The 22,886-nt window shown below is 41.4% G+C and overlaps 4 protein-coding genes across 4 annotated transcripts in view; 3 read left to right on the top strand and 1 right to left on the bottom strand.

Moving 5' to 3' along the window:
- Positions 1-83: 83 nt before the first annotated feature.
- Positions 84-3,847, top strand: zfyve19 (zinc finger, FYVE domain containing 19). The gene is made up of 11 exons (XM_076107931.1): positions 84-294; positions 412-533; positions 625-678; positions 763-929; positions 1,035-1,177; positions 1,325-1,433; positions 1,584-1,802; positions 1,955-2,031; positions 2,227-2,328; positions 2,425-2,588; positions 2,824-3,847. The coding sequence occupies exons 1-11, from the start codon at positions 241-243 to the stop codon at positions 2,900-2,902; spliced, it is 1,290 nt and encodes a 429-aa protein (XP_075964046.1). The 5' UTR covers positions 84-240; the 3' UTR covers positions 2,903-3,847.
- A 777-nt stretch (positions 3,848-4,624) lies between these two features.
- On the bottom strand, positions 4,625-11,494 carry ppp1r14d (protein phosphatase 1 regulatory inhibitor subunit 14D). Its single transcript, XM_076107932.1, has 4 exons — positions 11,026-11,494; positions 5,554-5,634; positions 5,186-5,218; positions 4,625-5,063 (listed from the first exon to the last, which is right to left on the bottom strand). Exons 1-4 carry the CDS (start codon positions 11,203-11,205, stop codon positions 4,995-4,997), a joined length of 363 nt encoding a protein of 120 aa, XP_075964047.1. The 5' UTR covers positions 11,206-11,494; the 3' UTR covers positions 4,625-4,994.
- A 992-nt stretch (positions 11,495-12,486) lies between these two features.
- spint1a (serine peptidase inhibitor, Kunitz type 1 a) lies at positions 12,487-20,379 on the top strand. The gene is made up of 10 exons (XM_076108509.1): positions 12,487-14,256; positions 14,700-14,857; positions 15,073-15,214; positions 16,783-16,950; positions 17,142-17,183; positions 17,292-17,420; positions 17,554-17,604; positions 17,766-17,936; positions 19,041-19,091; positions 19,347-20,379. The coding sequence occupies exons 1-10, from the start codon at positions 13,851-13,853 to the stop codon at positions 19,529-19,531; spliced, it is 1,503 nt and encodes a 500-aa protein (XP_075964624.1). The 5' UTR covers positions 12,487-13,850; the 3' UTR covers positions 19,532-20,379.
- Positions 20,380-22,109: 1,730 nt separating this feature from the next.
- LOC142968618 (pleckstrin homology domain-containing family G member 3-like) overlaps positions 22,110-22,886 on the top strand; it is a 30,856-nt gene continuing 30,079 nt past the window's right edge. The window contains exon 1 of the mRNA XM_076108587.1: positions 22,110-22,172. The gene's annotated coding sequence lies outside the window, so the exon portion shown is untranslated. The remainder of the gene's footprint in view (positions 22,173-22,886) is intronic.

Below are 22,886 nucleotides of genomic sequence, written 5' to 3'. Positions count from 1 at the left end.
CGCGAGACACTTTGGAGGAAGCTGATTGGAGGAACCAGAAACCGGAAAATGCAATTCAACGTCACATCGCGTCTTCCGGAGTTGTTCCTGTTTTGATTACAGCAACGTTGAAAGGTTGCAAATGGGTAGCAAGCTCGGAACTTATTGTTAATAGAGTCCGTTTTCTTCACATATTTACCAGCTAGAGAAATATCAGCCAACTTTAAACAGCCTGTCTCATGATTATCCACACGTGTCGGCATGGACAACCGTTGTTATTGTTGTGCATCAAAGTTCAGTCTATTCAAGAAGGAGGTAAGACATTCCTGGTTTATATTATTAGCATAGCATATTAATACGTATCCATAGTTATACATCTTAAACATAGTAAGGAAAGTAAACGGTCTAATTTACGTTTCAATATCCTCACAGCTGGGCTGTAAGAGCTGCGGCCGCTCCTTCTGCTCCAGCTGTTTGACTTTCAGTGCTGTGGTGCCTCGCTGTGGCAACACACAGCAGAAGGTCTGTAAACAGTGCCACGGTAATCTGACAAGGTAAAGGTCAAACCGTGCATTATGACATGAATGTGAATATACATTAGTAAAAGTAAACAATGTGTCTCATTGTCATGTCTTCAATTTTTAGCGGAGAATCTCCAAACAGTGCAGGAAAATGGTCTCCTCCCGAAAATTACAAAAAGTTAGTAGATGATCAAATTTAGGAAAGATGCCACTTTGTCAACAGCAGTTTCATGATATTCAAACTTTCCTGTTTCTTCCACAGACGGGTTGCTGCACTTGAGGCCAAACAGCAGGGACAGTCGACACAGCCTCCGGCACAAGGAGGCAGTAGAAACGGTAAAGCAGGCCGTCTACCAACCAAAGGCCTGAATAAAGAAGATCAAGCTATTGCTGAAAGACTTCAAAAGCTGAAGGAGGATACAGCACCAAGTAATGAACATTATTTATAGCAGCTGCCATTTGGCTTGAATCTAACACATAATAATATATTTTGTCTTGGTAAAATCCGTTGTAAGCTTTTTACATCTTCTGCAGAGTCCGTCCCCTCTGAGAAAGAGCTAGAGTCGCGCCTTGCTGCTCTGAAAACTCCCAGCCGGCCAGTGCCTTCTGCAGAAGAGATGGAGGACCGCCTGGCAGTTCTACGGGGTCAGACTCCACCATCCCAAGCTCCTACACCTGTGAGCTAAACTTGTTATTAAAATCTCGGGCCTTACAGTTTGGCTCAAGGACATCTTAAAGTACTGAATGCTATTTGGAGGGACTCGCATGCTGAATAGTTTGCTATGATTGCTTACCAGTAAGTGCTTGTGTGCTCATCTGTACAGGTGCACCAGCCCCCAGATAACAGGACTCAGACTGAACAAGCCAATGATCTGATTACTCAGACGTCAGAGGAAGTTGCCATAGACGACCAGCAATCAAATCCTGAATGCAGTAATTATTCATCTCATCAATTTCTCCCGCTTTCAATAAATAATTAAAGATACAGTCATATAATAATTATATCACAGCTACATTCTGACACCAAAAGCTAAAAGCTGACTTCAGCTACAAATATGCTCAGACCTATTGATCCCCCTGCAGGTGTAGATGGCCGTATGAATGATCTAAACAAGGGGGAGGGGGGAACATTGGATGAGAATTTGGAGGAGAACCAGGAGGGGGACAAGCAGCTGGAGGCCGAGAAGGCTCGAGTCATGGAGGAGGCCATGGAGGAGCTGAGGAAGGAGCGCCATTCCCAGGATCAGATCCTCCACATGGCCAAGAGGATGGCGCAGCTGAAGGGGCAGGACCCAGACAAAGGTACGTCACACGCAAAGGTCTCCGTGTACCACTTTCTTAACCTTATTGGTTATCCTTACTTTCACATCGGAATGTCAAGAGCTGCAACTGTAAACATTGTGGCGATGACAAAAGGGTGTATGTCATCATTGTGTTGTTCATGTCACTTCTAGTTACTATGGAGGACTTTCAGCATCCTGACAGTGAGGAGGAAACTGAGGAAGAAGCTGTGAAGAGAGTGTTAAAACAGGTCTGGGGCTTAAGGCAAACTGTATTCTGTAATGTAGATTATATTACATTTTAGCTGATAAACTTGTTACTACTGAGTGCATATCATTGATCTGGATCAGTTTGTTTGGCCACAAGGGGCTACTATTTTGCCATTTTGATAATTTCTAATGAGAAATGGAGGACATGTTTTGAAATTCCTGTATTTTTGTTCCAGCTCTCCGAAGAGGCTGCATTGGAAGAGGCAAGTGGCTACAACATACCTTTGGAACACAGTGGACCAAAGAACACGGAAATGAAAAAACAGTCAAAGAAACCGGTACTAAGCAACAACCAAAATACAAATTCAGAACATTTTCAAGTTATTCGAGGGAATAACATTTAATCCCTTGTTGAACTGATGTCTCTTTTAAAGACCCAGGCTCCAGCACCCAAGAGTAGGATTTTAACCGCTGCTGTTGCACATCAGCCATCAGACAGTGATGAGGAGGAGCTTCCATGGTGCTGCATCTGTGACCACGATGCCACTATTCGCTGTCAGACCTGTGATGGAGACCTATACTGCAACCGCTGCTTCAGGTATAGCTTAACAGACATTCATTATAAGAAGCGCAATAGGAATTCTGGTTTTGGCCTCGTAGTAAAGCTTTGCATGGAAATCTTTGCTCCGATGCCCAAGAAAGATGGCTATGATTTGGAATTTATACCATGACCCAGATATATTCTAGCCAGGCTGTTGCCATACTGTTGAGCAGCATGGATATAAAGTATTTATTGTGATGAATTATCAATCCACTTTCCATTATCTCCCCAGGGAAGGCCATGATAAATATGACAGGAAGGAGCACCGCACCACTAACTACACTGCGCCAAAGAAGAAGAGGAAGACTTGATAGTGAGATGTGCTGTTGGTGTTTGCCTTATCAGGCTCTGGTCAGTCATCGCTGTTAGACTTGTGCTTTAGACTTAAGTGACCTATTATTGTTAATAAAACAGTATCATAGAAGATTTAAACACTACCCATTATTGCAAACAATCCAGGACCCCTCATTTTAACCTCAACTTGTTTTATCCACCGTGGGTGAGTGGGAGAGCAGGGCCGTCTTTCAATCGGAGGATCGGCGGTTCGATCCCCGGCTCCACTAGTCGCATGTCGATGTGTCCTTGAGCAAGACACTTAACCCCCAAAAAATTGCTCCCGTAGCTGTGCCTACGGTGTGATAGAATCTGAATTGTAAGTCGCTCTGGATAAAAGCGTCTGCTAAATGACTGTAATGTAATCTGCCCAAAGTGGCTCTAAACATGTGTCTGCGTACACCCCAGGAAAAGCAGCATCTTCTTTCTGTAATTGTTAACAGGGATAGACAAAAACAATGGGTAATATTTATAGCTAAGCAAAGCCTACAAATAGACATACATTTTAAAGTAATGCAATATGTATAATATAAAATAAAAACAGCTCTTTTTTTCTGGTATTTTAGTAAAATTGCACAGCTTCTGCATACAAACTGTTTAAACGAATAAGAAGCTTTTAAGTGTTTTCTATTATCACTTGTTCTACTTTCCAAAGGCAACAAAGGCTCATCTTAGACGCACTGTGCACACACAGAAAGCAGCCACACCACGAGCTCATCTGGTACGATGTACAACCCCAGACTACCGTCAGCTCTGGACTGATCTAGTACAGAGGAGTCAGTATAAAAGGATTACTGAGGGCTTTGTTTTCTTTGGCAGGCACTGCAGTCACTCATGTAATCTACGTCTGGCTGCAAGTGTGACATGATTGTTGCCTTTCTTGTCCTTGTGTACAATTCCAATATAAAGAATACACAAACGTTTTATTGGTTATGTCACATTTTTTTAGCTACATTTTTAACACTGAATCACTGATATCATCAATTGACAAAAATGTCCCAGGCTGGCAGGCCTTGTTAGAAGTGCAGTCTTACACTATAGATGGCTTCTGTGTCAGAGAAGCAAGAGTGGAAGTGGGGGGGGCGAACCAAGCAAATTACTGTAATGGAGCTCTCAGCCGAAAGACCCTCTGCGTATGACCGAGAGAAGGCCGGAGTGCAGTTTCATCAGTGTGCATTACTGTCAAGCTAACCGAGGAGAAACCGTAATTACACTTTTCCTCTGGGGGCTTGCTCCATTAAGGTTTGCATGGAGGCTGTTACTGTGTTTGGCCATGTCATACACGCACACAGACAGGAAATGGACGAGGATAATGGATGCATACTTAATAGACCTTCCTGCTGCTGATTTCACTGTGTTTACTCCTAGATTTGACATGTCAACGTCTCCTTTGTTTCCATCCCTCTGTTGAAAGATTTACGCCAGAAAATGGAAGCTTGTGTTCTGGGAATGACATGTTGAAAGCCGCGCTACAGTTAAGTCTTACAATTGTCTCTGGACAGGACATAATCATTTCTTTAAAGGCAAATTAGGGTTTTAGAACAGTAATAAAGAGCAACTACAGCAACAGTTTAATTTGTACTTTAAATTGATGGGTGTAATGGACATGTCAATATTTATTTGTATGTGTGGAATGAATAATACCTGATGATACCAGACTTGATCGCTCACTTTGTTAGGATCAGACGTCATCAACAGCCTTCTCTTGAAAATGTTCCATTTTATTTTGACGTACAACAGTTATCAGAACAAAAATATTTATGTACATAAATAGGCAACCGAAAATGTACAGTCTTACACAAAAAAAGCAGTCCGTCTGAGTACAACTTTTATCACATGTGCGCTATTGGTATGTTTATGGGAGACAAAATGTTACAGCAGTCGGTCGGTTTAAAGTGAAATAATTTAAAAAATCCATTCAAAAGCCGACTGCTCTGGTTTTAAGACTGTTGCCGCCCCAAGAAGGGGGGCAGACGGCAGGAAGAGTCCCACTCACATGTTACACTTAATGCATGGGAGATGGGAAGATAAGAGGCTCCACATTGTCTCATTTCTTTATTTGACCTATAATCATTTCTTCAAGGGACCTGACATTTTGCGTAGACCCTTTATCCTGTAGAGCAGCCCGTTGACAAAATCCTAAAGGGAAGATGGAGTAACTATTACAGACTAGACACAGTAACAGTAAACAAGCAATACAGTTCTTGTTGAAATCTTTATATGCTTGAGTTTGGTTTTGTGCAAGTTATTTTTTGTCTCACCTCTTTTGGCTTTCCGCATTCGTGCAACAGCTCCTAACACAGAAAAGAAACATACAGGCTCAGTAACAACATTGGCCATTACTTTTTCAGTGCAAACATTGCAACATTGGGTTCCTGCAAGGGTCAAGTGCTTGTTAAGCTATTACCCCACATTGTAAATAGTTAGGTATGTACCCAGGTATCAAGGTGTTGAAATGTTCAAACTCGTTGGCCTGATTGTTGGATTCCTGGGACTCGGATTGTAGAACTGCAGTTCTAGGTACCATTTCCATGGAGCAATAAATTATTGAATATAGAAATAACTATAGATGCAATGTGAATAGCGGCTAAACATGTCATTGTTTTTACATTCATTTGCACAATCTTACCTGCAGACGGGTTCTCTGTCCCTCGCCTGTCAGCTCCAGGAGCTCGTCGATGTCAATCTCTAACTCTGGAATCTCTTCCTCCTGTGAAAGCAGAGAGAAACAAATGTTAAAGGCAGTATTCCCCTCTCGCTATATTGCCCACACTTGTATTTCTGCATGCTACAAAAGCTCTTGCTAACGCTGTATAATGTGGGCCTCTTGCCATCCTTTCACTGGCAGTGGTAGGACTAACCACACCACTGAGCAGAGTCATCCAGAAGGAAAATAAAGTGTAAGATGTGATGCAACGTGGCAAGGATTTTATATAAGTTGTTGTATTGTCGGTTTTCAAGAGTTGGCACCATACTTTTATAGGAAGAGGATCGCCCAAGTTAATGTTGTCTGTGTTGTTGCAATAGGAATAAACACTTTTCTTCCATAATAATATCTCATAACAATGATAGGATTGATGATGTGCTGAAGAGCACTGAGGCATGAAGGCAAAAAGGCTCCGGGGGGCTATACTTGCAACATGACACTGCCCGATTTTATGGATGGTTTACCCAGCAAGCATTTATCTCAGCCGTTAGTGAGAGATTATTTCCAGTTTAAATGTTCTCCAAAAGAATATATTAATTTCAGCTGGGTTGTCCCACAGTGTGAGTTAAAATACCAACCGAAGGGCAGCGTACACTGTAATGTATTAACTTGAGGTCTAACTAAATCCATTCAAACCCCTTTTTCTAAAATGTTAGCCTTAACTAAACAATGGTTGACAGCACAGAGAAAGATCAATGCCAACCTCATGGAGAGATTGTAAAAAAAAAAAAAAAAAAAAAAAAAGGGCACAAAGTCACCAGTTATAAAAAGCAAATATAGCAAAGTAATCAAATTTTATCACAAGCTCTTATCCTCACCGTTTAACTACATTTTCAGAGGGAAAGAACAGTGCTCACTGGAGGAATCGTGAACGCCAAGATATCTAGAGTCAGCAGGTGGACACTCAATTTTGACAAGTGGGGCCTACTTTTAAGAGGGATATTTTCCGGTTGGGGAGTTTTCATGGCTTGTGAGGATGGGGCTCGTACAGCTTTCTGGATGAGGAGAGAGCTAATCAATGTGGAAGTGCTGAGTAGAGGAATAGATGGGCCCACCTTCAGAATCCCCTGTGCCCCGCTCTAATTGATACATGCTGCCAGTTTGGACCCTGTGTGATTCTGCTGATGTCTGCATGACACACGCAGGCCTGGATGCTTTTTTTTTTTTTTGTCCATGCTGTACATTTCTGTATTGTTTGGGCTTTGCTTTACCATGTTTACTGTGTTAGGCTGGGGATGTTTGTGATGGTAAGGCCAAATACTTAAACAGTTTAGTAAATGTAAATGAAATAGTTCAGATTTATTTTCATCATTGCCTTGTTTAAGTCTCTGCTCATGTTGTATGGGTCCGATTTTTTCAGCAATCCAATGTTTTAGTTTTTTCCTTAACGTGCAGCTTTAGCTTGACATCTACACTCTGGTAGTCCGGAGCTAACATGACGCTAGAGCAGCCCACATAATGAATGTTGTTTTTATTCAGTATAATTAGGTATATTCTCTATCCATGTTTGGGATAACCAAATTTGCTAATTTGCTAATAGATGTTAGTTTTGATTGATTTTTAGAAGTACTTATTTGCACTGAACAAGGATTAATAATATATTCACATTAATTGCTTTAAATGACTATCTTGAGTCAAGGATTAATGTGAAAATGAAACCTACCAAAGTAAAGCGCAAGCGATGAGTGTACATACCGTATATAATTCTGAACTGGTCCTTTTTGACTGCAAGGCCATGAGCACCACTGAATACCAGTAAGAGGAACATGTGCATTTATCATGATGAAATACCATGACCCTTCTACTAACTTTTCACAATTTCATATTGTGTACGCAGTCGCATTCTTTAGCTTGTTGAGAGTTACCTTCACAGTCGGAGGAAAATTGCATTTTAATGAGGCCTCTGGGCAGAAATCTCTCAGCGGCACTTTTTTAAGGTTAAAAGCAATGGACTGAAGCTAAAGTAAATGTTGGCACTAATATTGGAATTCATGAACATGAAAATGGTTCCCGTGGGATTGCAGTTTCAGAAGGGCAATACAGATGCATTCTGGATAAGCAGTTGGATTTTGTGGAGATAAGATGACCTCCACTAGAATTTAGGATTCAGAATCAGGAATGTTTCATTATTATCATGAGGTCACCTGGTTTTTCCTGTCGTGACTTCTTTGGTTTGGAACTCAAATTTCAGTGGCATATAGCAAGCATGATCATTTCAATGTTTTTATCCTTTTTTGTCCCGAAGTGATTGCGGTGACACGTTCATCTTCACTCTATCACTTCCAGCTGACCACATTTCCACTTTGGAAGACAACTGAACATGCTCTAAGCTAAGCGAACCAGCTGGATGTAGCTTCATATTCAACGGACAGATATGAGAGTCTGGGATTTTCTCTTCAAATTTTCATCCAGAGAGCTAATGAATGAATTTCTCAAAATATTGAACTATTCGTTTAAATGTTGTTTACAGCTAGAGTCCTGTAGTTTTCTACATGTTCATTAGATGTCAGTGTTATGAAAGGATATGCACTGACCTATGGTGTTGGAAAACACTAAACAAACAAACATCTGTGGTTCCATTACACAAACATCTGTGTTTGGGATGATAATGTTAAGGAAACCATGCCCAGGAAATCTAGCTGTTTGGAGAAGATGCCTGTGCATGTTTAACTTATCAGACCCTTCCTTTTTCCGGGCAGAGCCACGAGCTGCACACAGATCAAAATATCCATTAACCTCACAGACTGAGTCATGACACAGTTTAAAGAGGGAAAACAGAGCGTAAAGATCCAAATCCTGTTGTCCAATTATATACTGTATAAGAGCGGGCCAATTTCTAAATAAGAATCAAAACTTAAAACATCAATCTTATACAATACATTAATTAATTTGTGTCAATAGAAAATGTATTTCACTCTCCTGCAGTATATTAATTTATATAAAACAGACATTCACTGAAAAGTCCTGATAGTGGTCAGTGCAGGAAAACACTGATCTGGGTTACGAAAACACACACACAAGCATAAACATTGCTCAACATTTTCAAGTCTAAGTGAGAGCTGTTTGTCACACCTCTTTTTTAGTTCATTATTTCTCAAAAGGTGTGAAGTTAGAAAACGAAGGGGGCCACTCCAGACCGAGGCAGCACTTGTGTGAATTAGAGATGCGGCTAAATTATTTAGGTTGTGACACAGGGGACTGATGGTAAATGCTTCCACGCGGAAGACTCTGAGGAGCAACAGAGTTACCTTCCCCTGAGCCCATGCAAAATTCATGACACTAGCCATGGACGAGCCACGACTGATTCCATACAAGTGGCTTATGCAAATATCCAGTCTATCTAACTACAAGGCAAAGCACTCATCTACGTATAGCGAGGATGTAGACTATAATTGGGGAAAGTTGTATAGAAGAGGAACTTCTCTTTACTCAAATTCAAGACGTCAACCACTATCATGATGGAATCAAAGGCATTTGTATCTTTCATTGTCTCATCAATCACACTGAGATCCAATCATTCAGCTGAATAGGGCACACATGCACTATCTGTGCGGAGCATTTATCCTTATATTAGATTATGTTAGAACCAGAACATGAAAGGCCAATTACTGCAAATCATGTGAAATAATTAAAGTCTGTTTCTGGGACAAGATCAAAAGAGTACACGAAGAAAGACTTCAGACCTGTTTTCACATGTCCTGGTTTCAACTAATGGAATTTATTCCACCCTCTGCTTTACAAGCATATTATTATATATTACCACAGGGAAGAAGGCTTAGGATGTAATTGGGATAAAGCTCATGAAGTAAGTTTTGGGATGAGAAATATTGTTGCACAATATTTAAACATGCCTAGCAGTCAGATGCAAATAAAGTGTATTCAAATTTGCCCAGCCAGGCTTAACCTTTATAATCTACCGGTCTAGAAAAAGAGATAACTGGAGAGGATGATTGTCTATCACATAGATTTGCCGTAAACTTCCATGTCAGCCAGCCAGTCAGATGGATGTGGATGCAGGCTCACATTCTGCAGCATTCGTATCATGCCATATGCAAAGGTCTCCAGTGTAAGGGGATGCCAGCAGAGAGGTGGCTACAGATCATCGTCTGCAGCCAAGGGGGTCTCTGTGTGGTTCAAGAATCAAACAAGAAACAGTTTGTCTCTGTCGTCTCTGGCATGAAACGGAGGCGGTTTTGTCATCAGATCTGCATCGTCATGAGGAAGCTCATGCTCCTCAAGAGACACCCCTAATTCCACCGTGCTATGCTGCCTCATGTGGGCGATGAGACATCTGTTGCCATGGTTTCCCCTTAGAGGATGCCAAGCAAATCAATATGGAGCCTCTGACATAATTGGATTGCATCCCACCGTACAGGAGCAGTATGAAGGTTGTGTTGCTGTGTGTGTGTGTGTGTGTGTGTGTGTGTGTGAGAGAGAGCTGGCTGATGTCGCCACATAATCCCCTGCAAATATTCAACACCATCTATGCAATGAGGCCATTGATTAAGCCCACTACTGAAATAATGAGCACACATTTCCACATTAAATATGTTGTTTTTACATAACACATGCACTGTCTTAATATAAGCTGCATATCATGAATGCTTTTGGGGGAAAAAAAGCCTGCAAAGTGTCCCCAATGTCTAATCATTGTCATCATTAATCATCATCCATATAGGGGCGATTCATGTATGTAGTTTCTATCGTGCATATAGCTATTGAAAATGTGTCTACAAACAGAGACAGGACATACACAGACACTAAAATGATGACATAATGTCCTGGATCTCACCATAATAGCAGAACATAAAAACTGCAACATTTGGAGTGCATTTCAAAATACAAATACCCTTGGCTTTAATTTTTGTATGCATGCTTTCTGCGGCACTTTATTATTACTTTATCACAGAGTCACAGGGATATTGTTGTGGTGCTTTTACTCTGTTGCTCCTCAATATTGTTTGCTTCTGATGTCACTGATCCTTTAATCTATTCTACTTCACACTGTGGAAAAAGCAACTTCTGAACATCTAAATCACAAATGTATATGGCAACCATGTTTAAAGTGATCTAGGTGTTGCATTGTCAGGGTTGACATATCTTGGAATAAAAATCGTATCGCTATAGAGCGCAGAGCACACCGCACAGCTGATACAGCAGTCAGGTTGATGGCACATGAGGGTTTGAGTGCCAAAAATTGCCGCTATTAAGCAGAGCTAATGCCTCCCACTCCTTTTTTAGGTGGCTGTAATCTCTCATACATGACGGATAGCCCACCACAGGCCCTCATGAGCAGCTCAGTGCCCCCCTTGCTCCTTTCCCTCACCTCATCCTCAAGCACCCAACACGATGTGCGCCCTGAGTGTGTGTCTGTGTGAGCCAGCCCTACCCTACCTCACAGTCAAACAGCAGGTGCAGCTGCCCGTCGATCCACTCCTCGATATCCAGCCTCCTCTGCAGGTCCTTGCGGTTGTATTTGACTGTCAGCTTGCCCAGCTTGCGGTGCGCCGGCTCCTCTGTTTTGTCCGCTGCCTGGAACATCACCCTGGACTGGGTGCTGGGCTCTGACGCCATGGCTGCCACGGCCTCAGGGAAACCGTGGAAACACAAGCTCACACACACACACACACCCACACACACACACACACACACAGATACAGACCCACAGGCTCGGACACGTTCCTTTTACACACCCTGCTCTGTCTCTATCCAGTGTGTTGTTGTTCCCACACGTATCTCCTATTATCTTGTTGAGTGTTTGTGCTCTCCCTCTCTATAACGCTGGCTCTGGCTCTCTGCCTGTCCTCGTCCTCTCTCTCTCTCTCTGAGGCTCGCTGTCTTGCTTTCCTTCCCTCCTCCTCTTGCAACACCCACTGGCTGCACTATGAGGAGGATGGTAATGAGATATGCTTCGGTGTGCGTGCGTGTGTGAGTCTGTGCATGCATTTGTGGGTGTGTGCACATGCACTTTATAAGGTGTGTGTTTGCTTTTTGCTCTCTTTCCCAGTGTTATGGCAGGTGAGAGAGCACAGTTCAATTGCAGCAATATAAACTGGAGAAAGGGTGAGAGGGCATCCACAACTTTCAAGTTAGGAGTGTTACTCTGGCTGATATGCCGCAAGTGTTACTGACATCACAAAAATATAGAAATAGGTCTTTTTATTTTATCTCCGATCATATGATTTGTAGATATATATATTTGTCTCCCCACAAAGTCAAAAGGGTTTGGTCATTTGCTCTTGTGTTTGCAAACACTTCCAACAAAAGCTGGGTCCCCCTGACAGGTGAGCCAGGGTTCCTCTAGTGCGATAGCTGCCTTGCCCTTTAAAACAGGCATCATCAGGTGTACGTTTAATAAGCCTTGAAGCCAATTTGGCATCCTTGGTTACGCACCCATAAATAATTAATGAGTAGGAAAGCACTATTTATGGCTGTCTAGAAGTCAAATGTCCAGAAAAAAAAGTCCTGAAACCATCATTGTTTGCGAAGTCAAATATCAGCAGCAGCACATGAACCCACGGTCAAAAATTCATAGTTGTACCTTCAGGTGACACATTGTTACAGTTGGGACCATGGAGACAATGTGCTGCAGAGTTTCCACAGATCCTATTACGATATGAATAATGGGGTTCAGTTTTTTGTTTTGGCAGGGACTATCAATCAGCCGTAGCATGCGCGTGTTCACCCACTGATGCACCGTCTGTTACAAACACTGAATTATTGAGTGCTTCTATAGCAGCTCACCTTTCCAGACAAACAAATTCATTCATCTCTTCTTATGCTGCTTGGCTCTGCACGGTCGGGTTGTCTAAAAAAAAAGAGGGGAGGGGGGGGGGGGACATGCACCAGAAAGACCTGCAGGCCTTCTCACTCTGTACCTGGCCAGGTGATGCTTTCTATGTGGGAGAGACGGAAAGCAGGGCCAGTAAATGAGCTTGACCTTTTGTGTTTTATCTTCACTGTTTGATGAAGATGTAAGATCTCATTGGCAGGAAGTTGTAGACTTTATGGATGCTACAGCTTTTTTTTTTTTTTTTTCAAAAATCCATTATCCTGCTGCTAAATATGCCTGAAGCTGAGTCCCAATCATTCAGCTGCATTTCATAATTTGAACAACCATTTCCTGCTTCCTGTAGTCTAAATTGTTGACTTCATGACTCATCACATACTGTAATTGGGTGACTCACTGCATGAATCATCAGTACCAATTGCGAAAAGGTGACTGGGGGGGGGGGGGGTCTATGTTAGTTTGAATCATAAGATGTGTTAATGATTGTACTGTAAGTGGGAAATCTGCCAGAAAGCATGTTTCGCAATGTTTTGAGAAAAAAACATTTTGAAGTGTTGACCTTCAGCTGCTTCTTCAGCTGTAGATGGGATCATACTGCCGCCTTCTGGAATAAAGCGTGAGAGTTCGTTGCTCATTGTAGAACTTCGTAAATTACCTTCAGTGCACTCCCTAAAAAGATGAAAGTTGTCCCAGTTTTTGGGGTACACAAATAAAAAGTTTATCAACAATTAAAAAAAAAACACATAACCTGGGCTCTCGAGTGCGTCACAGTTACATGTTAAAGAAATGTAAGTTCCTACCAGAGAAAAACGTCATCAAAAAGCACACATGTTCTGAATTCATACCAGTGAAAAGATAAGGAAGAACAAGCTGAACAAGAAGAGTGTGTGCGAGCAGTTCAATCTCTATAACAGGCCATACCCCCCTGTGACAATATGAAACAATCCTAATGTGGTAAATGACTTCATGTGTTAACAGCACAGTGCTTTACATTCACACTCACACAAAGCGCTGTCCTTTTTTTGTTTTGTTTGGCGATCATTTCACAGCCAGAAGGGAGTGGCATCTCGCGAGTGGAATTTCACTTCCTGTATGTCTCAGGTGAGTCACCTGGGCAATGTCGTCGATCGCTCAGGGTTTTTTTTTTTGTCGACATCAAACGTGTGAGTTTGAGAGTAGGAAAGGATCAAATCTGCCTGGAGAGCGTTTGTGGAAGCTTTGAAGCGTTTTGTGGATGCACAGCAGGAGCTGAAGCTTGATTTGAGAGAAGAAGCAAAGTGTTTTGCCACTTTGCGGCCTAACAATTCATTGAAGAAGAAAAAACTGCCTTTGTTGTTGGTGTTTTTATTCGCTACTGTCGTAACAGGCGATCTCTGGATTTTTTTAAATTTATTTGTATTTGTGTGGAAATCTTCACAGGGCGTATAAAATGACTTTACCCCTTAGAGGGCAGTGGGGCGCGTGTGCGCTCCTGCTCCTGGTGCTACTCGACTCCACTTGCGGCCAGTTTGGTGAGACGTGCATAGCCCGATTCAAGAAGGGTCGGGAGGATTTTGTCCTCGATGTCAACGACTCCGTGAAAGACGGAGCGACGTTCATTTCGTCGCCTAATCTGGATCGACCCAAGGACTGCGTGGCCTCCTGCTGCAAAGAGCCGAAGTGCAATGTCGCCTTCATGACGAGAGGACCCGAGGAAGGCAGAATCAACACCTGCTTTCTATTTGATTGTCTGTACAATAAGAAATACGCCTGCCGCTTTGTCAGGAGGACGGGATACATCACTTACATCCTGGACTCCGTTTATGAGAGCCATCTTGCAGTGGATGTTTCCCGAAGTAAGACGAAAACTCTTTTTTTTTTTTTTTTTCTTTTTTTTTTTTAATAAAAAATATCCATGTAGAGATGCATGTTACAGTTTGGGCCCCTTACATTATGAAAGGGATCATACAGTGTGATGAATATAGTCATTATGTCCTACATTCCTCCTTTGGGCTTACATCTACAAAGAGAAACAGCTGTAACCTGTAAATTGACCTCTATAGGGCTCATTTTCAGGGGGTCGGATCATTTCTTAAAAACTTTTTTAAAAACACACTTTGTAATGTGGATTTGTGAGTCCACAGGCACATGGCAGAAACCCTCAGTATGCATGTTCACACATGCCAGGTCGTTATGGCCCTGAGTATAGAGTATTTAGGTTTCCTGTCAGTCCAGGTGTGACTCTTAACTGTATTTGGATCTGTAATTTTTGCTCACCTATCCCATGGTCTCTCTCCAGATGAAGACGACCATCCCCCGGTGGCCGATGGAGGCCATGATCTTGTAGTCCAGCCTCTGGAGATCGTGGAATTGAAGGGCTTTCAGAGCAAAGATGACCAGGGGATTGTATCTTTCAAGTGGCAAATGCTCACCAGTTATCCTTATGCTGTCATTGAGGTGAGTAAACGCACAATAAAGCAAACATGATCTCACCTAAGTTCTTTGTAAGAGTTTGACATACTCTTGAACTGTTAGTAATCCTGCTTCTGTGTGTCTGATATTCCTTTTAAATGTCCAGTCTAATGGTATTTATTTGTGTCCGTCGCTAAATTGAAAGTCAACTGATCATATTTGTGGATAATAAGAAAACCCTGTCTATTCACGGCGTGTAGAAAACCTCCTATGACGACCAGATTGACGTGTCCAATCTGACATCTGGGGTGTACAACTTCCAGCTAACGGTCACAGACACCATCGGCCAGGCAGACTCAACCAAGGTCACCGTGCTGGTCCTGACTCCTGAGCAGTCTGACCGTGAGTATCTAGACTGAGCCTCAGCACGATCTGAACATATTCATTCATAAAGGACATCTCTTTTAGTCATAGTTTTCTACGGTTAAGAGAGGATGGTTCTTGGATTTTTGAATTACATTGTTAAATTCCATAAACCTTTACATTTTAGTCAAATTATTGATATGGTGTTATTTACACAATCAAATCTAAAAAAAACCGGTTGTGACTGGTGTTATATCATTGCTGAGTGTTTTAGTTTTAGGAGTTTCATTTTCAAAGGAACCCAATGCATTGTTTGCGGTTTGGTTGGTAGTTGCTGATCAAACATGTCACAGCATGCTCACCTAATTCCTTTGGAACCGAATGATGAAACAGCGTGAAGATGGAGCGATAAAAGCTCATGTTATTCGAAGATTAGACCAGATTAGTCTCCTGTAAGGGTGAAACTGTTGGTAGGAAACCACAGAAATACGGAATAAAGTCATCCATGATGTGGCAAGACATTTCAGTAAAAGTAATCTGTTTTTATCACATCAAGTATCGGTGTCGCTTCCCTTTAAAGACAACAAAGACAGCCGCGGTGAAGCTCTCTTGGCACATTTTGTTTCTCCTGTAAACGGAAGTGAGTAGTGCAGTTGGCTTTTACTGCTTCCCTGGTACTGTCCCACTCTCTCCACCCCCGACTCATCAAAACCTGTCTGTCTGGTTTCAGCTAGTGTTACACAAACAACATTTCAACCACCTCTGTAATCCTTCTCCGTATCGACGACAAGATTTCTCATTCAAGTGTTCTTTAGACTCATTAGCTGTATATGTTGCAGCTTGTTGGTTGATCGACTGAAGGACAAGAAAACACTTTTAACCTTTCAGTGGCTCAGTTACTGATTAACAGCCTGTGTCCTGAATAGTGTGAGTAATTGTGCTTTGGTGGATTATGCATGGGCTGGGCAGAGACTACATGTCAATGCTGCCACATTTACACCACAATAATGAATGAATGGATTGAATACCAACTAAACCCATTCATGAAGGAGAATCAGACATGAGACCTTGGTGATGAAGGTGTAACTTACAGTTCCTGGTTTAATTCTGCAGTCCGCATGTAATGTCTTGAAATGACTGTAATGCACGTGAGCACTCTGGTTAGACTTCGACTATGTGTCATGACATAGACCACATGCAGACAACTTGCGTCGCCTTCTCTAACCTCGGTGTCTATAGGAAACACTGCAACTCTTTCTCTGCCTTCCTCTATCAAAGACGGCTGCACGTGTAATTATGTGGTCTGTCTGCTCATGAGACTGACACCGAAAGTAGGAAGTGGTGGCGGCTATGAGATGATCACAAGTGTTACATTGTTATGAGCCTCATGAAGTCCTCTTATACATTAAATCTCTTCTCTCCAGCCTTTGGGGTGATTACTGTGCTGGACTACATAAGGCAACTTTGATCATTTATAACTATATTTCGATTAAATCATTAACTCTCAAACTTATATTTCTCACAGTGGTGGAGGAACTTCTTACTTACTCAAGTGACTATTGTGAACTGTGAATCCAACCTAATCCTTTTATTTTGTTCCCCACCAGACCACTGTATGGCTCCGAAGAAGACCGGGTGGTGTCGTGGTGCCTACCCTCGCTGGCATTACAATGCCGCCTCTGAACAGTGTGAGGAGTTCACATTTGGGGGCTGCAACGAGAATTTAAACAACTATGTCACCAAGGAGGAGTGCATCAACGCCTGCTCCGGCTTAGGTATCTGTGCTATGAGCTTTTATACTTGAAGTATCTTGGTTCAATCTGAACAAAACAAAACACCTTTTTACTTTTTTTGGGGGGGTTATGTACGAGACCCCCTCTTCGCTAGGCCAGTAACTTCCTTGAGTCTTCATTTCATTTTCAACAAGTGACTGAATTTTAATCTAATTTGGTTGTTTTTCTTTCAGAGAAAGGTGGTAAATCCGGCAGAGTTTTGCCGATTCCTCAAGGTAGGTGAACTCTGCCAAGTATTTTACCTTCTGACACAATTTCCTCTACTCCATTAAACGGTTGATATTGCAAAGGGGACAATTCCCTCTTGTGTTTGTGGGCCACAGGAGAAAAATGCGGTGCTACATGTGCAGAAGGGGAATTCACCTGTGCAAACGGCTGCTGTTTGCCGGGTCTGGAATGTGACTCGGCTCCACAGTGTAGCGACGGCTCAGATAAGGAGACATGCGAGCAATGTGAGCAGTGACTATTCAAACTAGGTGTCATTTTCATACAGGCTCATGCAAATATAAATGCAGCAATAATTAAAAAAAAACAAGTTTCCATGAAAGATATTCTAATTTAAATTATGTCCTGTGTGCTTATTAGTGAGCAAAGGTTTTAGGATTCTGCAGACGATTCCAGTGAATGAACAAAAAGGTTATTTTTTTTAATTATTTTTTTGTTGTTTATGCTTTCCAAACCTTTGGGCATGATGATTTTTGTCACTTGGAATTTGTTGTTATTGTACGCTCTTGCCATCTGTTAATACTCGACTACCTAGAGTCTCACCTCACCTGCCCATTTATTGTTGTTCACAGTGCACTGCACAGAGCTTCCTGACACCGGAAACTGCCGGGACAGTCTCACCAGGTGGTACTACGACGCCCTCCAAAAGAGCTGCTTCCGCTTCAACTACGGTGGCTGCCACGGAAATGAAAACAGATTTGACTCTAAGGACTCCTGTGTTAAATATTGCCATGGGGTAACAGGTGGGTTGTTACTAACATTAAGATTTTTACAGATATTTGCGTACTGGTAGAATAACATCCTTTTTGTACAACTAAGATATACATTGTACAAAATCACAGAATACTGCACATCCCAGATATCTTTCACACAGTCACTAGCCAATCTCTTTTACTGCTGTCTCACTGGTTTCCAGCACCTTCCACTGCCTCAGCCTCAGATTGTTGAGAAACAAATATAAATGAGAACTTTGAATCTTTCATTTGTCAGAAAGTTCTGCTACTTCTGTTAATGTCCAAAACTGAAATGAAACTACTACAACATTTTAAAATGTGATAGTTACTCGCACGTTTTCTCGCACTTACTATTATTATTTGTGAATAAATGTTTTCAATTTGAATAATAAATACTGCTGGACATAGTAGACTAAGCTTTTAAATGACATTTTAGTGACAAATAATTAAAAAAACGATTTTAGAGACCCCCGTATAACTTAGCTGTTTAGGCTTTCAGGGGGTCTCAAGTCTCAATCAAGAGTTCTCGGGGGGGGTCCAAGCCCCCTTGTATTTTGCACACTGCTTAAATTTCAATAAATGGGGGAAAAAAATGACTACACGTAATAGGAAACCGGATTTTACTGTTTGATTTAATCTCACCGCTCTCATTGGCATCATGTTCAGTCCCAGTAGGCAGCTGGGAGCGTTTAGCTGCTAAAGAGCCAGAAAACACACCTGAACGAACTCTATGCAGTCACTTTGCATTGTGGTTAAAGTAGGTGCCAGGTTTTGCCAAGGAAGAAGAATAAAATACTTTAAAAAAGGAATAAAAGACTAGCTGCCTCAATTTTCATAATTCATCTTTTATTGTTATTTTTACTGTCCATTGTGAGTTCTACAATGTTTTAGAGTATAATGCGAAAACACTGGAGTACTCTTTAAAAGTGAGGCAGTGTTGTGTTCATGGCTTGTTTCCGCTGCCTTCAAGTGGCCATAAATATTATTACATGTATTATTTCCCCTCATTGCAAGAGTCCAGATTTCTGTTTAAGAAACTTTTTTCAGGTTTTGTTTATGTCACATACAACATAAGAAGTCTAAAACCATATCCCATCTTTATCTTTATTTCAGAAAAGGACATGTTTGCAAGAGCTGATAAAACAATGACCGAAGGCCATACAGGTATGTTTTCCTTTTATTGTTTCATTCTAGACTAAAAAAGAAGTTTAAATAATACCTCCCTATAAAAACTATGCCGCTCCATCAGCTTTGACTTCCTTTTTCTTGCTATTCAGCGGTATTGTCAAAGCTTCAGTCTCCTCCAGAGCACTTTTCCAGTTCACCGAGTTGCTGAGAGCACCATTTTCTTTTGTGACGCAGCCTTTCACGTAGTGTTCTCAATTGCCTTTTTAAAATGTGTTTTCATTTATTTAACAGGTATTGTAGCTATAGCTGCCCTCTTGGGTGTCGCTATCTTCGGCTTACTATGCCTCCTGGTGTACTGCCTCATGAAGGGAAAGAAGAAGTCTTCACAGCACCAGCGTGTGCCCGGCAACACTGTGCCGGTCAGCTTGGAGGACAGAGAGCGCCTGGTCTACAACAGCACCACCAAGCCCATATGATCCTTCAGTCCTCACCTTTGACCACCATTTTGGTTGTGAGTTACACTGGTTGTTAGAGACAGTTGTTGTACACTGAACAAACAATGTCCATTGACTGAGTTTGAATGCTGGAGGGGGTGTGTTTTTATTTCGTAAGGGTGATGTACATAGAAGGCAGAACGTCTTCAGTGATGATGGAATGTGACGGGTTATATTTAGACTTTTAGCTTGTTTTTAATGCAGTGGCCTGTTAAAATGAATGGTTGGATATCACTTCGAATTGAAGGATTGTCATTAGTTTGGATGTAGATTGTCACTGGATGTCATTGGATCAGGTTAAACTCCCAAATATTTTCTACTTTTGTTTTATTTGCATGTGATTGTTCTTAGTGAACAGCTCTTTATGAAATAAAGTAATTTCAAAAGTTAGATCCTGAATTGTCACTCGGTCCACATTGGTCCGTTACTTAAAAGTAAGAGTCTAGCTTCCCGTGCGTCCCTTTAAAGAGCTGTGGGGATGTTTGTGGATATGTAATGTTGTAAGGAGATCCCTTCAACTTCCTAAAATCCTGCCCTGCCAGCTTCTTCACTCTGTCAAATGTATTTTTATCCTGTTTTTAAACCATTGTTACGTTGGATTACACATACACGCGTAATGTACATAATCTTAGAGTTTTGAGAAAGTAATATTTTACTTGAGAAAGTTATTTTGTCACTGATTTTTCAGAACAAGCACAATGCCTTCATTAAATAATACTCATTAATACCTTTAGAAATACTCCTTGCTGTGTTTGTAATTGACATTATATAGGTTTCTGTAACTTTAGCAGTATCATATTGTTTATACTAAATAAATATATGAAATCAAATTATACTTGGGATTGGTTTTTTTTTCTGACTTTCTAACCAACCTCCATTTCTTTCTGTAACACAGGTACTGTCCAATCTCCTCATAGGCCAGATAATACGCCGGTTGTATTTTTAATTTCAGGTTAAGCTTTTACAGAATATTTTATTATATACATTAATATTATTGAAAATTTTGTACCTAGAATAATAATTCTCTCCATTTATAGTCTGTTGCCATAATTAACTTAATAAACTGCAGCCTCTGAGGACACAACAATGGCGTCTAAGAGCCATTTAGTGACTATAATCTCTGTGATCTTGTATTATGACGTTCTCCAATATACAACATACTACGCCTATACCTGTAATAGAGTGCATCTCTGAATAACAAATTATCATGCACTGTAAAATCCTTAAAGTTTTGAAAATACAGTTACAGACATTTTCCAAATGCCATTCTTTCTAGATGTATAATCCAGTGATACCTACACACTGGGCAGAGACATTGCTCTTTATTACCAGCAGGTGGCGACATTGGTTTATTATATATTCAACTCAGCAGCACTGTGCAGATACATCAGTTCAATATGGGCTACACAAATTATTTCTTTGATTTTGAAATCATTTTCTGAATTAGAATCATTGGGATAGCGCAGCTTTGAGGAAATAAAGCTGCACATTGTAGGCCTACTGGAGCGAGTTCATTTTATAAGACTGTAGCCTATCTATGACAATAGGAGCTGCATTTTCACATTGTGTTGACTATTTCAGTGAAGTCGTCCAGCATATTGCTTTCTTCACAGCCTTTATGGGGGCAGAGAGGGGGTTGTGCAAAGCAAACGCGCCCCTCTCTATTTAATCATCCAGACATAAATTAGCAACCACCCAATTGATTCACTGAAGCCATCCTTTGTGAGACCCCCAGTCGACTGACCTGACCGTCATAAATGTAATTGGCGGAGTTACAATTGGTTATGTCCTTTCACACGCCTGTCATTGGATTGGAAACATATTCGTCCACGAGTGGAAGTAAAGAAACCTTAAAGAGAAAACAATCTGTTTGTTTAAGCCATTTTGAAACTGTCTAATACCGAACGTAATGACCAAACTATGCAGGCCAGATGTTAAGATGTGTGGGAATACCTCTCTGACACTCACCAAACAGACACTGGCCTGTCAAAAACAGGCGGGCCTTTGTTACATTCAAGAACTCCTCGTAAATTACAGACTCTTAAGACAGGTGGCCTTTCATTGATAGTTTTCTTGCTCATCTTAAAACAAGCCTTCTCAAAAATAAAGAACTACATATATACGACTATATAGTATATACAAAGTGTTTTAGAAGTGTTCATTCTGTGCACTTTTGTTTATTTTGTTGGGAAGTGACAACTGTGAACCAAACAACAAAATGCATCCTATAGCAACAGCAGTTTTAATGTGACCAATATTTTTAATTCACCTGGAGGCTCACATGGGGCAGTAACATACATTTTGTTATCACCTGCAGCTGACATGAGCGAGAACCAGAGGATATTCTCATTGGTGTTGCGGTGTAGCGAACCGTTTGCAATATTTCCGACGGGTCCTGAACGCAGCATCCGTTTCTCGCAGTTGTGCAGAGATGCAGCAGTGTTTGGGAGTTGGACGCAGTACAAGCTGATGACCTGCGCTGGGACGTGTGTGTCTGAGCGGATTTTAACATGTGAGAAAACAACAACTATCAGAGCAACCTCAAGATTTACACCAAGGAAGTGCACAGAAAAGTTTTTACCGGGGACAAAAGTCGTCGGGAGGAAAGAAGTTGGCGAATTCGGTACGTGAACTGCTTTGGACAACTTTACCAAATCTTAGCAAACTCAACTGTAGCTGTGACGCCAGTTAAGCTACACGTGACAAGAATGCATCTTCTGTGTTTATCATGTTGATATTGATAGTTTGTTTTTAAGGGCTGTTTAGAAACACTGGGCATTTTGTTCGCCTTGTCAGGCGCGTGTTGATCTGCCGTAAGAAAAAGGGAACAAGGGTTTGAGTTGACCAACTTATACCAGCAATAACATTGCTCCATTTCAGCGGAACGAACCAATAAAACAGCCACACAGAGAGTGTCAACTACAAAACATCTGTGTGCGTGTAATCGGGCTTGTGAGTTCAGCCAAGAGACCGTTTTGAGTTCAACATAAATACAACACTTCAACACATTCCTGATGATGAACTCCTCTGCCTTTGGACGTTGCATTACCTGGACGTGTTGCATACCGATTTTAGGTACATTTCACAACCTGCAAGATATACTGCGAGCCCTGAAGTGGGCAGGAGTTTCAGTCAGATAAGTAGTGTTTGTCTTTGAAACAGAACACTCTCTGTTGAGTGAACTTTGATCAGCTGCTGGTGACTCTGTTTTTTTTTTTTAAAGATTTTTTTTTCACTGAAGCATCGATGTCAGATTTAACTTGCGAGACTGAATAACCTCCATGCTGCCGTTGAATCATTTGTCATTTCCTCTTTCTCTGCATCCCATTGCCCTCCT

The sequence above is a fragment of the Anarhichas minor genome, unplaced genomic scaffold (assembly GCF_050575085.1).
Source record: "Anarhichas minor isolate MPS153535 unplaced genomic scaffold, ASM5057508v1 ptg000040l, whole genome shotgun sequence".
Lineage (NCBI taxonomy): Eukaryota > Metazoa > Chordata > Actinopteri > Perciformes > Anarhichadidae > Anarhichas > Anarhichas minor.
The sequence above is the reverse complement of the archived record's forward strand: the minus strand, read 5'-3'. Positions and strand labels throughout refer to the sequence as shown.